This window comes from Tupaia chinensis, unplaced genomic scaffold, assembly GCF_000334495.1.
Source record: "Tupaia chinensis unplaced genomic scaffold, TupChi_1.0 Scaffold000292_1, whole genome shotgun sequence".
Lineage (NCBI taxonomy): Eukaryota > Metazoa > Chordata > Mammalia > Scandentia > Tupaiidae > Tupaia > Tupaia belangeri.
Genome location: NW_006159777.1, coordinates 3,184,525 through 3,198,022, shown reverse-complemented (window position 1 = coordinate 3,198,022; position 13,498 = coordinate 3,184,525). Strand labels below are relative to the sequence as shown.

At 53.5% G+C, this 13,498-nt stretch overlaps 1 protein-coding gene across 1 annotated transcript in view; it reads left to right on the top strand.

Annotated features, from left to right (window-relative positions):
• The window catches only part of BARX2 (BARX homeobox 2), a 55,929-nt gene that overhangs the window by 33,582 nt on the left and 8,849 nt on the right, over positions 1–13,498 (top strand). Inside the window, exons 2-3 of the mRNA XM_006150641.3 lie at positions 7,813–8,110; positions 11,940–12,024. Of these exons, the coding sequence (XP_006150703.1) occupies positions 7,813–8,110; positions 11,940–12,024 (383 nt within the window). The remainder of the gene's footprint in view (positions 1–7,812; positions 8,111–11,939; positions 12,025–13,498) is intronic.

Below are 13,498 nucleotides of genomic sequence, written 5' to 3'. Positions count from 1 at the left end.
TTACTTGTGTGTGGCCTATGTGATTCTGTAGTTTGAAGTTTTAGACATTGAAACATACTGCTTCTTGCTGAGAAAAAATCTTACACTCTAAGAAGAAACAAAAGTAACCCTTTAAGCTCCTCTTTCCTCGGGGTTGGGCTCCACGTGATGCAAACGATGCGGCCCGGATGTGCGTTCATTGTCCTGCAGCTGAGCCGCTTCCCTCCTGCAGAGCTCGGTCCTCCCGGAGAGCTCAGTCCTCCCGGAGAGCTCGGTCCTCCCGCAGAGCTCAGTACTGCTTTGGGAGGCACAGGAGGTCTTCTTGGTGAGTACACAGACTGCCCCAAAGGCGAGAACCTAGGACATTGTGTCCGGAATCTGGGGAGGCAGCGTGGCCGTGAATCGGGCTCCATGGGATCTGATCCTACGCCTGAGACCTGTCACCGAGGACTGCGAGGGAGGGATGGGAGAGGCACCTGCCACGGCCTGGTCCAGGCTGCTCGGTATGCTTTCTCTCCCGTGGACTCCCGCCCTGCCATTGCCTCAAGACTGGGGAATTTAAGAGACAGGGTTTGACTTACTGGAGTGATTGAGTTAGCACAGGGCACGTTATTATATATATATAGCCAGAGGGCACGTATGCTTGGCAGAGACAGGGAGGAAAGCCCCCTACGATGGGGCATGGTCGCACTGGGACCCCTTCTCCTCCTTTTCTCCATCCTGTCGGGAGTGTGGGCACACAGACAGACACTCTAAGGTTCCTTCAAGCCACTAGGGCCAGGGTTCGAACTGCAGTCAGCCAGGTGGGACCAGCTCCCTTACCACTAGGCTGCAGAGCTGATCCGCCATTGTCAAGTTTTGGTGATCAACTCGGTGCCACCATCGTGGGCCATCCAGCCACATCGCCAGGTCCACCTTTTCTTCCCCTCTCCCTTAAGTGGGTAATAGCCCAGTTCGGGAGGCATTTCCACGCAGATGTTTGGGGGTTGACTGCTAATGCTTGGCACTGTCAGCTGTGACTCTCAGACACACGCCAGTCACCCCAAAATAGACCACCCGAAGGAGGACAGTGAGTGCCGAGGCCAGGCTGTGTTCGGCACCTCGGGGCTCTTGCCTAGAAAGGCGGCGCGGGACACGAGTAGAGCTCGCATCCTCTGCTTGAAGCGCTGAGTGCGCGTCCTGCTGGGGAGTCAGCCTTCCTCATTTATCAAAGTCTGGGGCTGTTTTCAATGTGTCACTAGCTATAAATCAGAGCCTCCAAGTCTTAATTGTGCTTGGTGAGAAGTATGCAAATATCTTTGCCTTTAGTAGTTGTAATCTGGCTCATGAGAGGCGTATCAGATAAGTACATGGTTTATCACTTCCACCTCCTCGTGAACCGAGATCGTTTAGCAGAGCTGGGAAAGTTTACATGCATGCATTAATAGTCTTGCTCTTAGTAAGATGTTTAAGCTGTTATTGGTTCAGTTGCTATAAAGGATGTAAAGTGCACCGAGAGAGAGAGAGAGAGAGAGAGAGAGAGAGAGAGGTATTAATGGAAGAGAAAGGCTTCACAGTTGAGTTGAGAAGTTAAAGAGAGACACTGTCTCTCGCTGTCATGTTGCTCACAGAGTCATTGCATCTTCAAAACAGAAAGGGACCTTCAGAACCATCCAACTCTGTCATGTGCGGATAAGAAAAATTCAGAGAAAGAGAGACCTCGCTATGGGACGGAAGCTGAGCCAGCTTATCGGAGCGCAGAGGGTAGAGATGAGTCTTGATGGGATTCGGCTCGGTGCAGACGAGGGCAAAGCCTCGCTGTAGGGAGCATCGGCCGTCGGTCCTGGTTGGCCAGCTGGGTGTCATGGTCTGCCTGGTCCATGCTCCTTGAGTGGCAGAGTCCTGTTGCTGTTGTCCCTGCTGTCGCCCCTGCTAACAGTAGCGCCCTCACGGGCAAGACCCAAGCTCGAGTGAATGTGGATGTCTGATGTCGCATTTCTCAATCTGCTCAGAGGGTGATGCCGCCAGCTTGCCAGGGTCGCGGCCTCCGGCTGATTCTTCAGACTTCCTTCATCTTTCTCATACCCCCCAGTGCTTCTCCGCACTCCACCTCTGCCGTTATTATTCCTGAGCATGTAATAGCTGTACATAATCATGGGTGAATGGGATTCTGCAGCACGAGACCGCGGTGTGTAGATTACACAGGGTGACGAGCCATCCATCGTCTTGGCCATTTGCCATCTCTTGATGTTGGACCATTCAAAATCCTCTTTCTAGTCCACGAGGCCGTCGGCCATAAGGAGTGCACCTGCATCCTTCCTGTTCCTGGGCTGAAAACGTGCAGATCAACAGCAAAAGGCTGCTCAGGGCTGTTGGAATCGCCTCTCCTCCTCTGAACACTGTCAGGGGACTTTCACGTCTGGTCCCCCGACCTTCTACTCAGCCTTTCCCCAGCTCGCACTTCGTGCCAGACGGGGCAGTCATTTTGGCTACCTGGCCTCTGCCTTCCCTGCAGTTTTTACCAATTGGCTGTGGTTCTATGCTCTGCTCTCTGGCCCTCCTTCCCTGCCTGTTAGTGCTGCCCTTCAGAGGGGTGTGTTTGCGGCTTCTAAGCTGTTTTGTGTTCTTTTGCACAGATCTATGACACCAGAGTAACCATTTCTGGCACATTGCTAGTTTTCCTGGCCAGGATGTCCCTTCTGCTGATTTCTCAGGCTCTCTTGCTGCTGGCAGCCTCAGGTGGGTTGTGAGAGCATTCACACCCTCTCTGGGCAGGGGACCTGGCAGACCCTGGTGCTGCTAGGTCTTGCCATGCCAATGAATGCGCAGAGGAGGAGGAGGTACCGCGTGTAGTTCACAATTAGGCCTGCTTTCTTAGTAAGAAAATCAGTCTGCTTTAATTTGGTGTCATTGGGACCAGCAGATGGTGTAATGGTTGTGTTGCTGGACTCCCACGTAGTTGACCATAGTTCAAGTCCCAGACCTGGCAGCTTAAACTCACGCCAAGCATGTGTGTGTACGTGCCCAAAATTCTGAGAGGAGAATGTAATAGGGATTGTGGTGTGGCCATGCCCCCCACAGGGGGGGTGATTTCTCACTTTCTGTCTCTCGTCTCTCTCTGTCTCTCCAGCAAGTGCATGCACAATACAGCAAAAATCTCTCTCTCTAGAAAATAAAAATAAAAATAAAAATAATTTGGTGTAATCACGGAGCATCAAGTAACTAAAGTGAGGGAGGGAGAGAGAGCAAAGGAACGCAATTAAGTGTCCCAGGCCCTCTGCATACATTATGTCTGATCCCACAACAATCCAGGCGGGAGGGTTATTAGTGCTACCTGACACATGAGGACACTGAGACTGAGGATGCCCTGGAGACCCGTCAGAGGCCACTCCACGAGTCAGCGGCAGAGGCCTTATTCTTACCACCCCTAATTACCAGCCACGTAGTGGGAGTTTGAGCCCCCTGGAGTAAATCGGTGTGGGCGAGTGTATGATCTTCCGAGGAAGCAGCCCCAGCTCCCCGGCTGCTCCATGGGCACTTTCAGGCTGTCCAAGAACACCTGTGCCCACGCCGTGTGTGGGCCCGTGCTCCTCTGATGCGCTCCGTGCACACAAGGACACACATTCCTGGAACACGGATCAGTCGAGCAGACAATTTAGAGACGTGTGTCCCTCAGCCCTTTGGTCCTTGCTTAAATCAATGGAAATGTGAGTGCAGAGAGCTGCGCTGGGGCTGTTCTGCCGGACGGATGGAAGAGAAGCTCACGGGGGAGTGCAGGAGCGGAGCCCCTTCTTGGGGTCCTGCTTTGACGTTTGGGGACAGCTGGAGCTAACGTAGACCGGCTCCTGCCCTGTGGGAAGACTCAGGTGGGAGGGGCATGCCTGGAGTTGGCCACCCTGGCCAAGCACCTCTGCGTGCATGAGCTCCAGACCCCCTAGAATCAGCGCGACTGGCAAGAATCCGCCTGTCGAATGCTCCTCGTCCCCTCACACTCTGCTCTGTCCCCGGCGTCCCCACCACTGCCGTGCTCAGGCTTTCTCCCGGGCAGGGGGGTCTCCAGGTAGACACTGCACATGGTTATGACGTGATCCCATCCTGCAGCAGAACGTGACCGGGGGTCATCACAGAAAAGCAGCTATGAGAACACGCGCTCATTGCGGTCATGTTCACACTCTTCTGCCAACTACAAATGTGTTTGTTTAAATAGTCCTTGGTTTACCCCGCTGTCACTCCCTCTCAGTAGCAGGCGAACGGGCTCGAATTGCAGTGTGTGTAAGTGACGGGGTAGCAGGCCAGCCGTGTTCAGTCAGCCCTCGCACCCAGTGCTGCTTCCCGGGAAGACAGCCCGCTAGGCTTGGTCACCTGCCTCCCAGGTAACCAGAGTGCTTCCTGATGGTGCGCTGATTCACAACTTCAAGTTGGTGTTTAGGTTTCTAGGTAGATGGCTGGACTGTCTCGCAGCACTTTAGCAAGAGTAAGAAATGGTGCTTTGCAAGTACTCGGTGAAATTGAAGCTCCGGGCCCCGCCACTTGGTTGGAAATCAGGCCCCACGTTGAAACGAGACGAGCAGGCAGCCGGCTAGTGGGTACTGCATGTCCCTGTTCTGGGTCCAGTGTCTGTGTGCGGTCTTTCGGATGGCTCAGCGCTTGGTGCACATGCTCGCCGACTCCCACCTGGCTGTGCTCGCTCTCTGCCCCCAGATGACCAGCCAGACACCGAGAGCTCAGGACAGCCCTCACGTCTCACCAAGGTTCCACATCCCCATATTCAACCAAGCAAGGGTTAACTATATTCAGATAATAAATAAATAGCAATGCAATAATAAAAACAATGACAAATAATACAGTATAACAACTGTTTTGTTGTATTGGGTGTTGTCAGTAACTGTAGAGAGAATTTAATGTCGCGAGAGGATGCACATAGATTGTATGCAAGTTTGATGTAAGAGACCTCAGCATTCAAGGGTTTTGGTATCTGAGGGCGTCCTGAAGTCCGTCCCCGGGGGCTACTGAGGAACCGCCACATACGAAGTTAGGGCTATTGGTGATCCATTTGGAAAAAGTAGAGTGACATATTTATATCTTGAAAAGTGAACATTTTATAATTATAACGTAAGACACTAATACACATCTTGTAGATTTGGACCACGCATGCTTGTATTTACACAGAAACGTTTCTGTGAGTTCATGTGATTTTGGGCTGACAATGATGAGGAGAATCTTCTTTTGGGTTGTTGGAAAAGTCATGGTGTATTTTCTATGTTTTTTTTTAGGCAAGAAAGTCATGACTTTTCTGATGACTCAATTTTTTATGTATTTCTGAATACTTCTAAATGTCTTTCATAATAATACTTTAGATATTTATTAACTGTTTTTAAAAGTTGTATTTTAAGTGTAGACTCAGTAAAAATTCAGTATTTTAGTATCCGGGTGACGGACAGTCCCTTCTGAAAGAAATGGTAGCATTAGGGGGTAGAGCGGTCTGCGGTGAGAAATGCCGTGTGTGTTAAGACGCTCCCAGATGTTGGCGCCAGCAGTCGTTGCACCTCTGGGCTCTCACATGGCCGACAGCGGTTCGAGTCCGTGGCGTGAAAATCATGCCAGGTACACGAGTGTGTGTGCACAAGATCCTGGGAGGAGAGTGGAGGAGAAGGGATCGAGGCATGAGGGGTGCTTTTTCACTTTCCCTCCAATTGTCTCTGTCTTCTCTCTCTCTTCTGCAAGCACCTGCCCTCTAAGGCAAAACAAACAAAACAAACAAAACACCTTTAAAAAAAAGAAAGGACGAAGCTTCCAGATGCTTTTCTAAGTATTATTTCATAATGTGTGAGATCCAAAACCATAAGCCCAGGTACCCTAATTTTCTTGTCACAAAATAGCTTTACCACTGATTTTTTTTTTTTTTCTTAAAAAGAATCTGTAGCCCAGTCCCTCTGAGAGTGGCTGGTTGCAGAGCCGTGGGCGCTGTAGGCTGGTGACTCTATGCACAGTTGTGCGGTTTCTGTTGATAGCAACGTGCTCAAGTAACAGGAGACTGGGGTCCACACAGAGGCTGGGAGCGAATGGTCAGGGGGCTGTCCCGCCGGAGAAGAGTGCAGGGGTTCACATGGTCCCCGTGGGGCGTCTATAGCATCCGGCGGTCAGCCTGGACTCCGGAGCATGAGGCCGGTTCAGGTCCTGTCTTGTCAGTGTCATGGGTGGCTGGGGTAGACCGAGATCGAGAGGACAGCCCAGGGCCTGGCTGTTCTAATGAGATGTCCATGGTGGGATGGAGGGACTTTGTGGCATCAGTGTGTTAGAATTTGAAGGAATCTTTGAAGCTACCTCCTCTGATTTGCTAACCATGCCGATGCCCGCGCTAAGGTACAGAGAGAGAAAATGACACACACAGGTAATGACCGAGGTGAGCTGATTCGCACAGGTAACAACCAGGGTGAACCGATTCCCATGGTAATGTGTGAGACGATTTCACCAAGGTGAATTGATTTCCTAGGTGCTGACCCAGGTTAGCTGAGTCTCACAGTCATGGCCAAGGTGAGCTGACTTACACAGGTACCGGTCAGGGGATTTTAGACCTGATGCTATTGACCGATGGAAGGAAAGTGTTCTGTACTTGAACTTTGGAGACTCAACAGGTTAGGGCCAGGCAGCGACACTGCAGGGCCTAGGTTCGTGTCCTGTCCCTGTGCACGCCGAGTGTGCATGCACATGATCTGGGCTGGCTGAGGCTGGGGGTAGATTGCGGAGTGATGACCCTGTTGAGGAACCCCTCCGTCTCTCTCTCTTGTCCTCTCTTGGAATAAATGAATGCATAAAAGAAAAGGATATTGATTTAATGACTTCACAGGTCCTCGGATGGAAACGTGCTCTTTCATTGACGCTCCTAGAACAGGACAAGCGTAGAGCCCGGGTGTGCCCTCACACCCCTCTTCCCGCATACCCATGCAGACATTGTTAATCAACCACCACTCTCCCAGCGACGCTCCGACCCAGCTGAAACGCTTCCTTAAGACAGCGCTGTTGGCGCCTGTCAACACTGATCCATCCAGTGAATTAAAACCCATTTGCCCTTCTCTTCTAAATGGTTTCTCCTGTGATTTGTGGGCAGTGTAAGAGCACTGGGCTCCAAGCCAGGAGAACTTGGTTTGGCTCCTGAATCTCCTTGAGGTCTTGGGCAGGTCTTGTAATCTTTCTGGACTAGTCACTCACCTCCAAGACGTGGGATTGAACTGAGCAGTCCTTCAGCGTCCTTCCAGCTTACGACTCAGACCGCAGGCCTCTCTGGAGGAACTCAGAGTTACAAGTGTGCATGTGGGGTCTTAGAAAGTTCACAGAACCTGCGTATGATGGAAAGGTTATGTGTGGGTTACAAATAATTTTTGCACCATACTAAGCATGTACTTTAATTCCATTTTTCAGCAGACTTTGTGATGTCCCCTTGTATTGGTTCCCAGGAGGGCTATAGACCATAAATCTGTTTTGGTTTCCAAAGTACATGGTCCTGGCCTTTTCTGAGTACTTCTTTTCATCTGTTCGGTCCTGTGGGCCCATATTCCTGAAACCAGAACCTCGAGGTTCGGAGGGGAAGAGAGGGGAAAAGTTACTTAAACCAGAGGATGCACAGGGGCCTCTTCAGGGCTGCAGCCAGGGGGCTCCATCCACCGGGCTGAGTGACTCTTCCTGTTGCCTGCCCATCCTGCCTTGTGGATTTCAGGCTGCCTCCTCCTCCCCTTCCTCCTCCTCCTCCCCCATTTCTAGGCCTAGGCGACCCTACCCTTGGGAGAGGAATGGCAGAATCCCCTCCAGGCCCCAGCCCCCTGTTCTGGCTGTGACCTGCCTCCCCTTGTCTTCCAGGCTCCTCTTCCCTTCGGGCATATCCGCTGCTCTCGGTGATCACTCGGCAGCCCACGGTCATCTCCCACCTGGTCCCCGCCAGCCCAGGAATCTCCCAGGCACTGTCACGCCACCCCACCGAGGCCGCGTGTGCAGAGGCCCCCGGCGCCGAGGCTGTGGCCAGCAGTGAGTCGGAGACAGAGCAGCCCACGGCCCGCCAGAAGAAGGCCCGCCGGAGCCGCACCATCTTCACCGAGCTGCAGCTCATGGGCCTGGAGAAGAAGTTCCAGAAGCAGAAATACCTGTCCACCCCCGACAGGTGAGAGGGCCGGCCCGAGGGGCGGGCCTGTGGTCAGGCTGTCAGCAGCATCAGTAGCAGGAAGTGACAGGAGCTGGTTTACACTGGAGTTGTCTCTGGTGACACTATACATGGTGATTCAAGTGGCAAGAGATGGAGCAGGGGACCAGTGGGGGGACCCAGGGGTGGTCAGCATAGATCGGGCTGGGCTGCTGACTGTGGGGATGGAGGGCAGGACAGCTGTGAGAACAGTTCTGAGGATGAAACGGACAGAACTGACGTGGGGGGGGGAGTGGGGCTTCTGTGGTTCCAGGTTGGACCCCTGGGAAGGAGGGATTCTGCCGGGGGAAGATGGGAGGCAGAGGACGGAATGGGTTTGGTGGGGACAGAGTGACTGGCTTCTGTTTTGGACATCTGCATTGGGGTGCCTCAGGAGGACAGTGGCAGCAAGCCTCTGAATCGGGATTAGCAGATGGGGTCTGCAGGTGTTCTGCGACGGTTTTCATGCCCTGACATGTGATCGAGGGCCTCGTTTGCATGTGTGGCCAGGGGAGTGGCACTGTTGTCCATGCAGCTTGGTGGCGTGTCCCAAGGGCACCAGCAGGCATGGGTGAGATTCTCATTTTTCAGAGGTCAGAGAACTTTCTTACGGAAACGTTAGTTCTGAGCGCAGCGCCCGAGGCTTCCGATACCTGCCCGGGCAGCTCTCAGGTGAGCACACGGGACTGATCCGCTGGCCCGGGAGGAGGACAGCCTCTGACTGGCACCGGCACTGCCTTCCCCGCCCTCCCCGACGCTCCTCACTCCCTACGTGACCAGGGCCACGGGAGCTCCCGCTCCCACACCCGGCTGCCTCCTCTCTGTTTGTTTCTCCGTTTCCTAGGTGACCCCCTTTGAGCGAATATGCAGGGAAGTGCGAATTTGTAACGGTGGCAGGTAATGAGAGAATGCCAGGACATGAAGCTAGTTTCTGTAGCCAGAGTGAGTCAAGGCGCATTTTTCCCAAGTGAGCTAATCCCGTTTGTTGACGCAGTGGCAGAGCTGGGCGCTGAGCCTCCCATGGACTGGTCCACCTGATGGCCTCAGGTGAACTGGCCCGGCTCAGGGAGGCACGGCAGGCCCCACAGAGGACCTGTGTCCAGGGAGACCTTGGAGACCAGAAGGCCAGATGGCCCCGGCTCCATGGTTCCTGGCGAATGGCTGCTGGGAAGCGATGCTTCATCCTGGGCAGAGCGAGTGCTGTCGACACTGGGGTACTCTGGCTTCAGCCTGTTAATCACTTTGAATAAAACTCCCCGCTTCCATGGCTTCCGTCTACACGGACGACCAGATATGTGTGAATGCAGACTGAAGACAGGTTCTGAAGGCCCTTGATGGAAGACTCTGTTTTCATTATTGGTTATTTGAATTGAACACTGTGGTTGGAGCCGGGGTCTGGCAGCTGTACCTGCAACCTGCGAGCTGGCATGCCTGGGCCTTCCTGCTGCTGCAACCTCAGGGCCAGCATGCATGGGACCGCCTGTGTTGACAGGGCTGCAGGTGTGTGGCTGTGAGCTGTGGGCCTCAGACCCAAGGTACAAGGCCAGCCTCAGAAACCTGTGACAAGTGCTGGTCCCTGCCCAGGCAGGTGGCCACCCACCGCTGGCCATCCCCAGGCACGTGCGGGTCCACGCTGCCTCACTGAGCAGGGCTGAAGCAGCAGGGAGGCAGCCAACGTGGGCTCGAGAAGGGGTCCTTCTAGTCAGCACCCCGGTGGACCTGGGGTTATGACCCACTTAGGTCAAAGTTACGGACTCAAAGCCTGGCCATACACTTCCGTTCTTCCAGACGCCGTGGGGTTGTATGCAACACCCTGATGTAGCATCCTTGTGTATTACCCACCAGTCCAATTTGTGCAAAAACTGTGGTGGGGGCTAAAGTGTATGGAAAAACGGAATTGAAATATGAGTTTTTTTTTTTTTTTTCTTGGAGAGATTTTCACTGTAGGGCGCGTGCGCTCGCCAGACAGACAGAGAGAGACATAGAGACAGAAAGCGAGAAATCACCCCCCAGGGGGGTTGGTCACGCCGCAATCCCTTCTCCTCCATTCTCCTCTCAGGATCTTGGGCACGCACGCACACGCGCCCGGCGTGAGTTTTAAGCCACCGGGTCCGGGACACGAACCGTGGTCGACTACGTGGGAGTCCAGCGACATAGCCATTACGCTAACTGCTGGTTCCCAATATGAGTTTATTTTGATGCAAAAAATTTTGAAATCCATGCATAGTTTTTTGCATGCTATACATTTCCCATGAACTTTCTGAAGATCCCCTCAGAGAGGTGATGGTGTACGAGTCAGACACTAGCAATCTGAGCCCAGCTTCCGCCTCTCATGCTGGGATCAGGTATCGGGGTTGGCAAAGCCTTCCGCACAGGACCAGACCACAGATCTGTAACTTCCCGTCTCTGACCTTGCAGCAGAGATAGCCGGGGACAGCATGCCAACTAGTGAGTGTGTCTGTGTTCCAATAAAGCTTTATTTACAAAGCCAGGTAGTGGTCTGCAGGATTTGCCCTTAGTTGCTAGAAGAGTCTAGTTTCTGATTCTCAGGTCCCTTGTCTGTGGGGTAGGAGCAATTGCACCCAGTTCACCATGTTGAGCAGGGATTTTACCACAGAGCACATGCAGGGGCATGGCCTGTAGTCAGGACACTAGTGCAGAGCTAAGACTAGCGGAGGAACGGAAAGTGGGAGAGGCTGCGAGTCCATGTTTCTTTTGAAATATATATGTTTTTAAGTTCATTTCTTCCAGGAGAAGTTGGGAGGTCATCTCCAACAGGGTGGTTCTGCTGTGACCCCCTCCCATTCTCAGCTGGCCGTGATCACAGGCCTGTGCACAGCCAGCGTGCAGAGGGAGAACTCGGGATGCAAACGCAGACCCTCTCCCCTGAGGTCCACTTGGGTTACCCCTGTGCCACCAGCTGGCCCCTCTTTTGGACTCTAAGAATTGTTCAGCCATTTTAATTGCTATAATAGTTGAGGGCAGCTGCAATGAATGACCAGATCCATCCAAAGGTGTTTGCTGGCCCAGCTGCCGTGACGTAGTGGTACTGCAAGTGCCCTGCAAGGCTGGAAGCCAGATGGCTGGCTGCGGGTTCAGGTCCGGGGTCAGCCGGAAAACACACCAGGCATGCACACACCAGGGCCCAAGGCCCGAGGAGCAGGAGGGTCTCTCTTTCTCTCTGCCCCTCCCTCCCTGCCTGTCATGCACATCTGTGCTATCAGTTAAGCAGACAGAAAGGATGTTGGAGCCCTGGTTCTGGACTTAGCAGTGTGATGGGCACCTTCATGGCTGTGAGATAAGGGGACGCCTGCTGCTCTTGCTGTCGACGTCGGGAGGCAGGACTAAGACAGGCAGAGTAATTCGACAGCAGTCAGGGCAGGGGCCACAGGTGACCGCTGGCTTACAGGGGTGCAGAGGAGAGTGAGAGGCCCACCCGCAGAGCCGCGACCTCACCTGGCTCTCGGGGTGAGGGGGCGGGGGGATCCATGACTCACCTCCAGTGTGGACTTTGGGCCAGCATGGTGTCGAGCAGAGGCTCGGAGCAAAGGCCCTGCGGGGTGGGGGAAGGGCGCTTTAGTGATGGCACAGACACACTCTTCCAAGTGCAGTGCGGGCAGCAGGTGCTTTCAGGGTGGGGACTGCCCGGCTCCTGGGGTGGGCATCTTTCTCAGAACTTCCCAGCATTTCTCCCACAGGGGTCTTGGGAGGAACGAAAGCCCTTTGGGGGAGAACAGGTGCTGGACTGGTCAGTGGACTCGCCCTGCTGCCCCGCCCTCCTCACCTTCCCTGCATGTCCTGTGCCTTCTAGGTTGGACTTGGCGCAGTCTCTGGGACTCACTCAGCTGCAGGTGAAGACGTGGTATCAGAATCGCAGGATGAAGTGGAAGAAAATGGTAAGGAGGGAGGGTGTGCCCACCAGGCCCAGGCCCTTGGGGCAGGATGCACCTGTGATGGTTTGGGCTGCAGAACCGGGGGTCTCGTGGACTCTGGCTGGGGTGGGGGCTGCTTGGACTTTGGGAAAGGCTCCTCCTTGTGCCCTGGATCTCCTCCGTAGGGGCATTCCTCTTCACGGTGTCCTTAGGAATCAGAGGCAGAAAGCCCACCAGCGTCCCTGGCCGCTTCTAACCCTGCTCCTAGCTTCCCGGTCAGAGGGAACTGATTGCCAGTACGGGGGTCGGTCCTGCCATTTATGCTGATGTGCACTGAGTCTGCTCCTCAGGCTCAGGGGCTGCAGGCACCTGGTGGCAGGTTAAACGCAGACCTCCAGGCCACTCCCAGGGTCTAGTCCCAGCCTTAGGGACTCCTGGGCCTGGGAGCGTGCACGTCCCCAAATACCCAGGATCTCTGAAGTGCATGGCGTGGCGACTACAGGTTCTACATCCAGCTCAGAACCTCCCACCTTTAGTTCCCTCCCTCCCTCCCTTCCTCCCTCTCCCTCTCTTTCTGTCTTTCTTTCCTTCTTCCATTAATTTGCCGTCGGGCGCTCGCACTCCCTGGAGAGAGAGTGGGAAGGCATGATTTCCAATGTGCTTCGTACAACACACGCCTCTCCATTTTGACGAACTCATTTTCATTATCATCTTTTTCCTTTAAAAACAAGTGAAATTCAAAATTTCCAAAGTAGTTGACTGTTTCACTTCTCAACTTGGTAAGCCACAAGGGGCGAAGCCCGTGCCCAGAGAAAGGAGCAGGCGGCGATGAGAGGTGCCTCCTCTGCCCCCTGGGGACCTGGCGCCCGTACCACCCGATGTCACCTCCTCCCAACCTCACTGAGTCTCCAGGCATTCCCTGCCTTCCTGGTGAGCCCTACGCCCTGACCTGTGTGGTCACAGCCGTATTTCCCGCTGTTTCAGGGGCTAGAATTCAGTGTTTTTCACAATAATTGAATATTTGAGGTCTTTCTCCCTCCTGGTTTTGAAGAAAAAAAGAAGTGAACGTTTTCTCAAATATCTGTCTATTGGTTTTGTCCAATAATTTTTTTCTTAAATGTTTAGTTCTTGCTATCCCTTGCTATTGTCTGCAGCAATGAGGGGAAAATAAATAAATAAATAATAAATAAAAATGACTATGAATAGGAAAAACAGAAAGAAAAAAAAAGGTCATTTATTGTGTTGCCAGAAAGGAGTGCCTGGGGACCAGCAGTTAGTGTAATGGCTGGACTCCCACGTAGTCGACCGCGGTTCGCGTCCCAGAGGTGGCTTAAACTCATGCCGGGCGCATGTGCGTGCGTGCCCAAGATCCTGAGAGGAGAATGGAGAAGGGATTGCGGTGTGGCCATCCCCCCCCCGGGGGGTGATTCTCACTTTCTGTCTCTGTCTCTCTCTGTCTGGCGAGCGCACGTGCCCTATAGCAAAAACATCTCAAAAA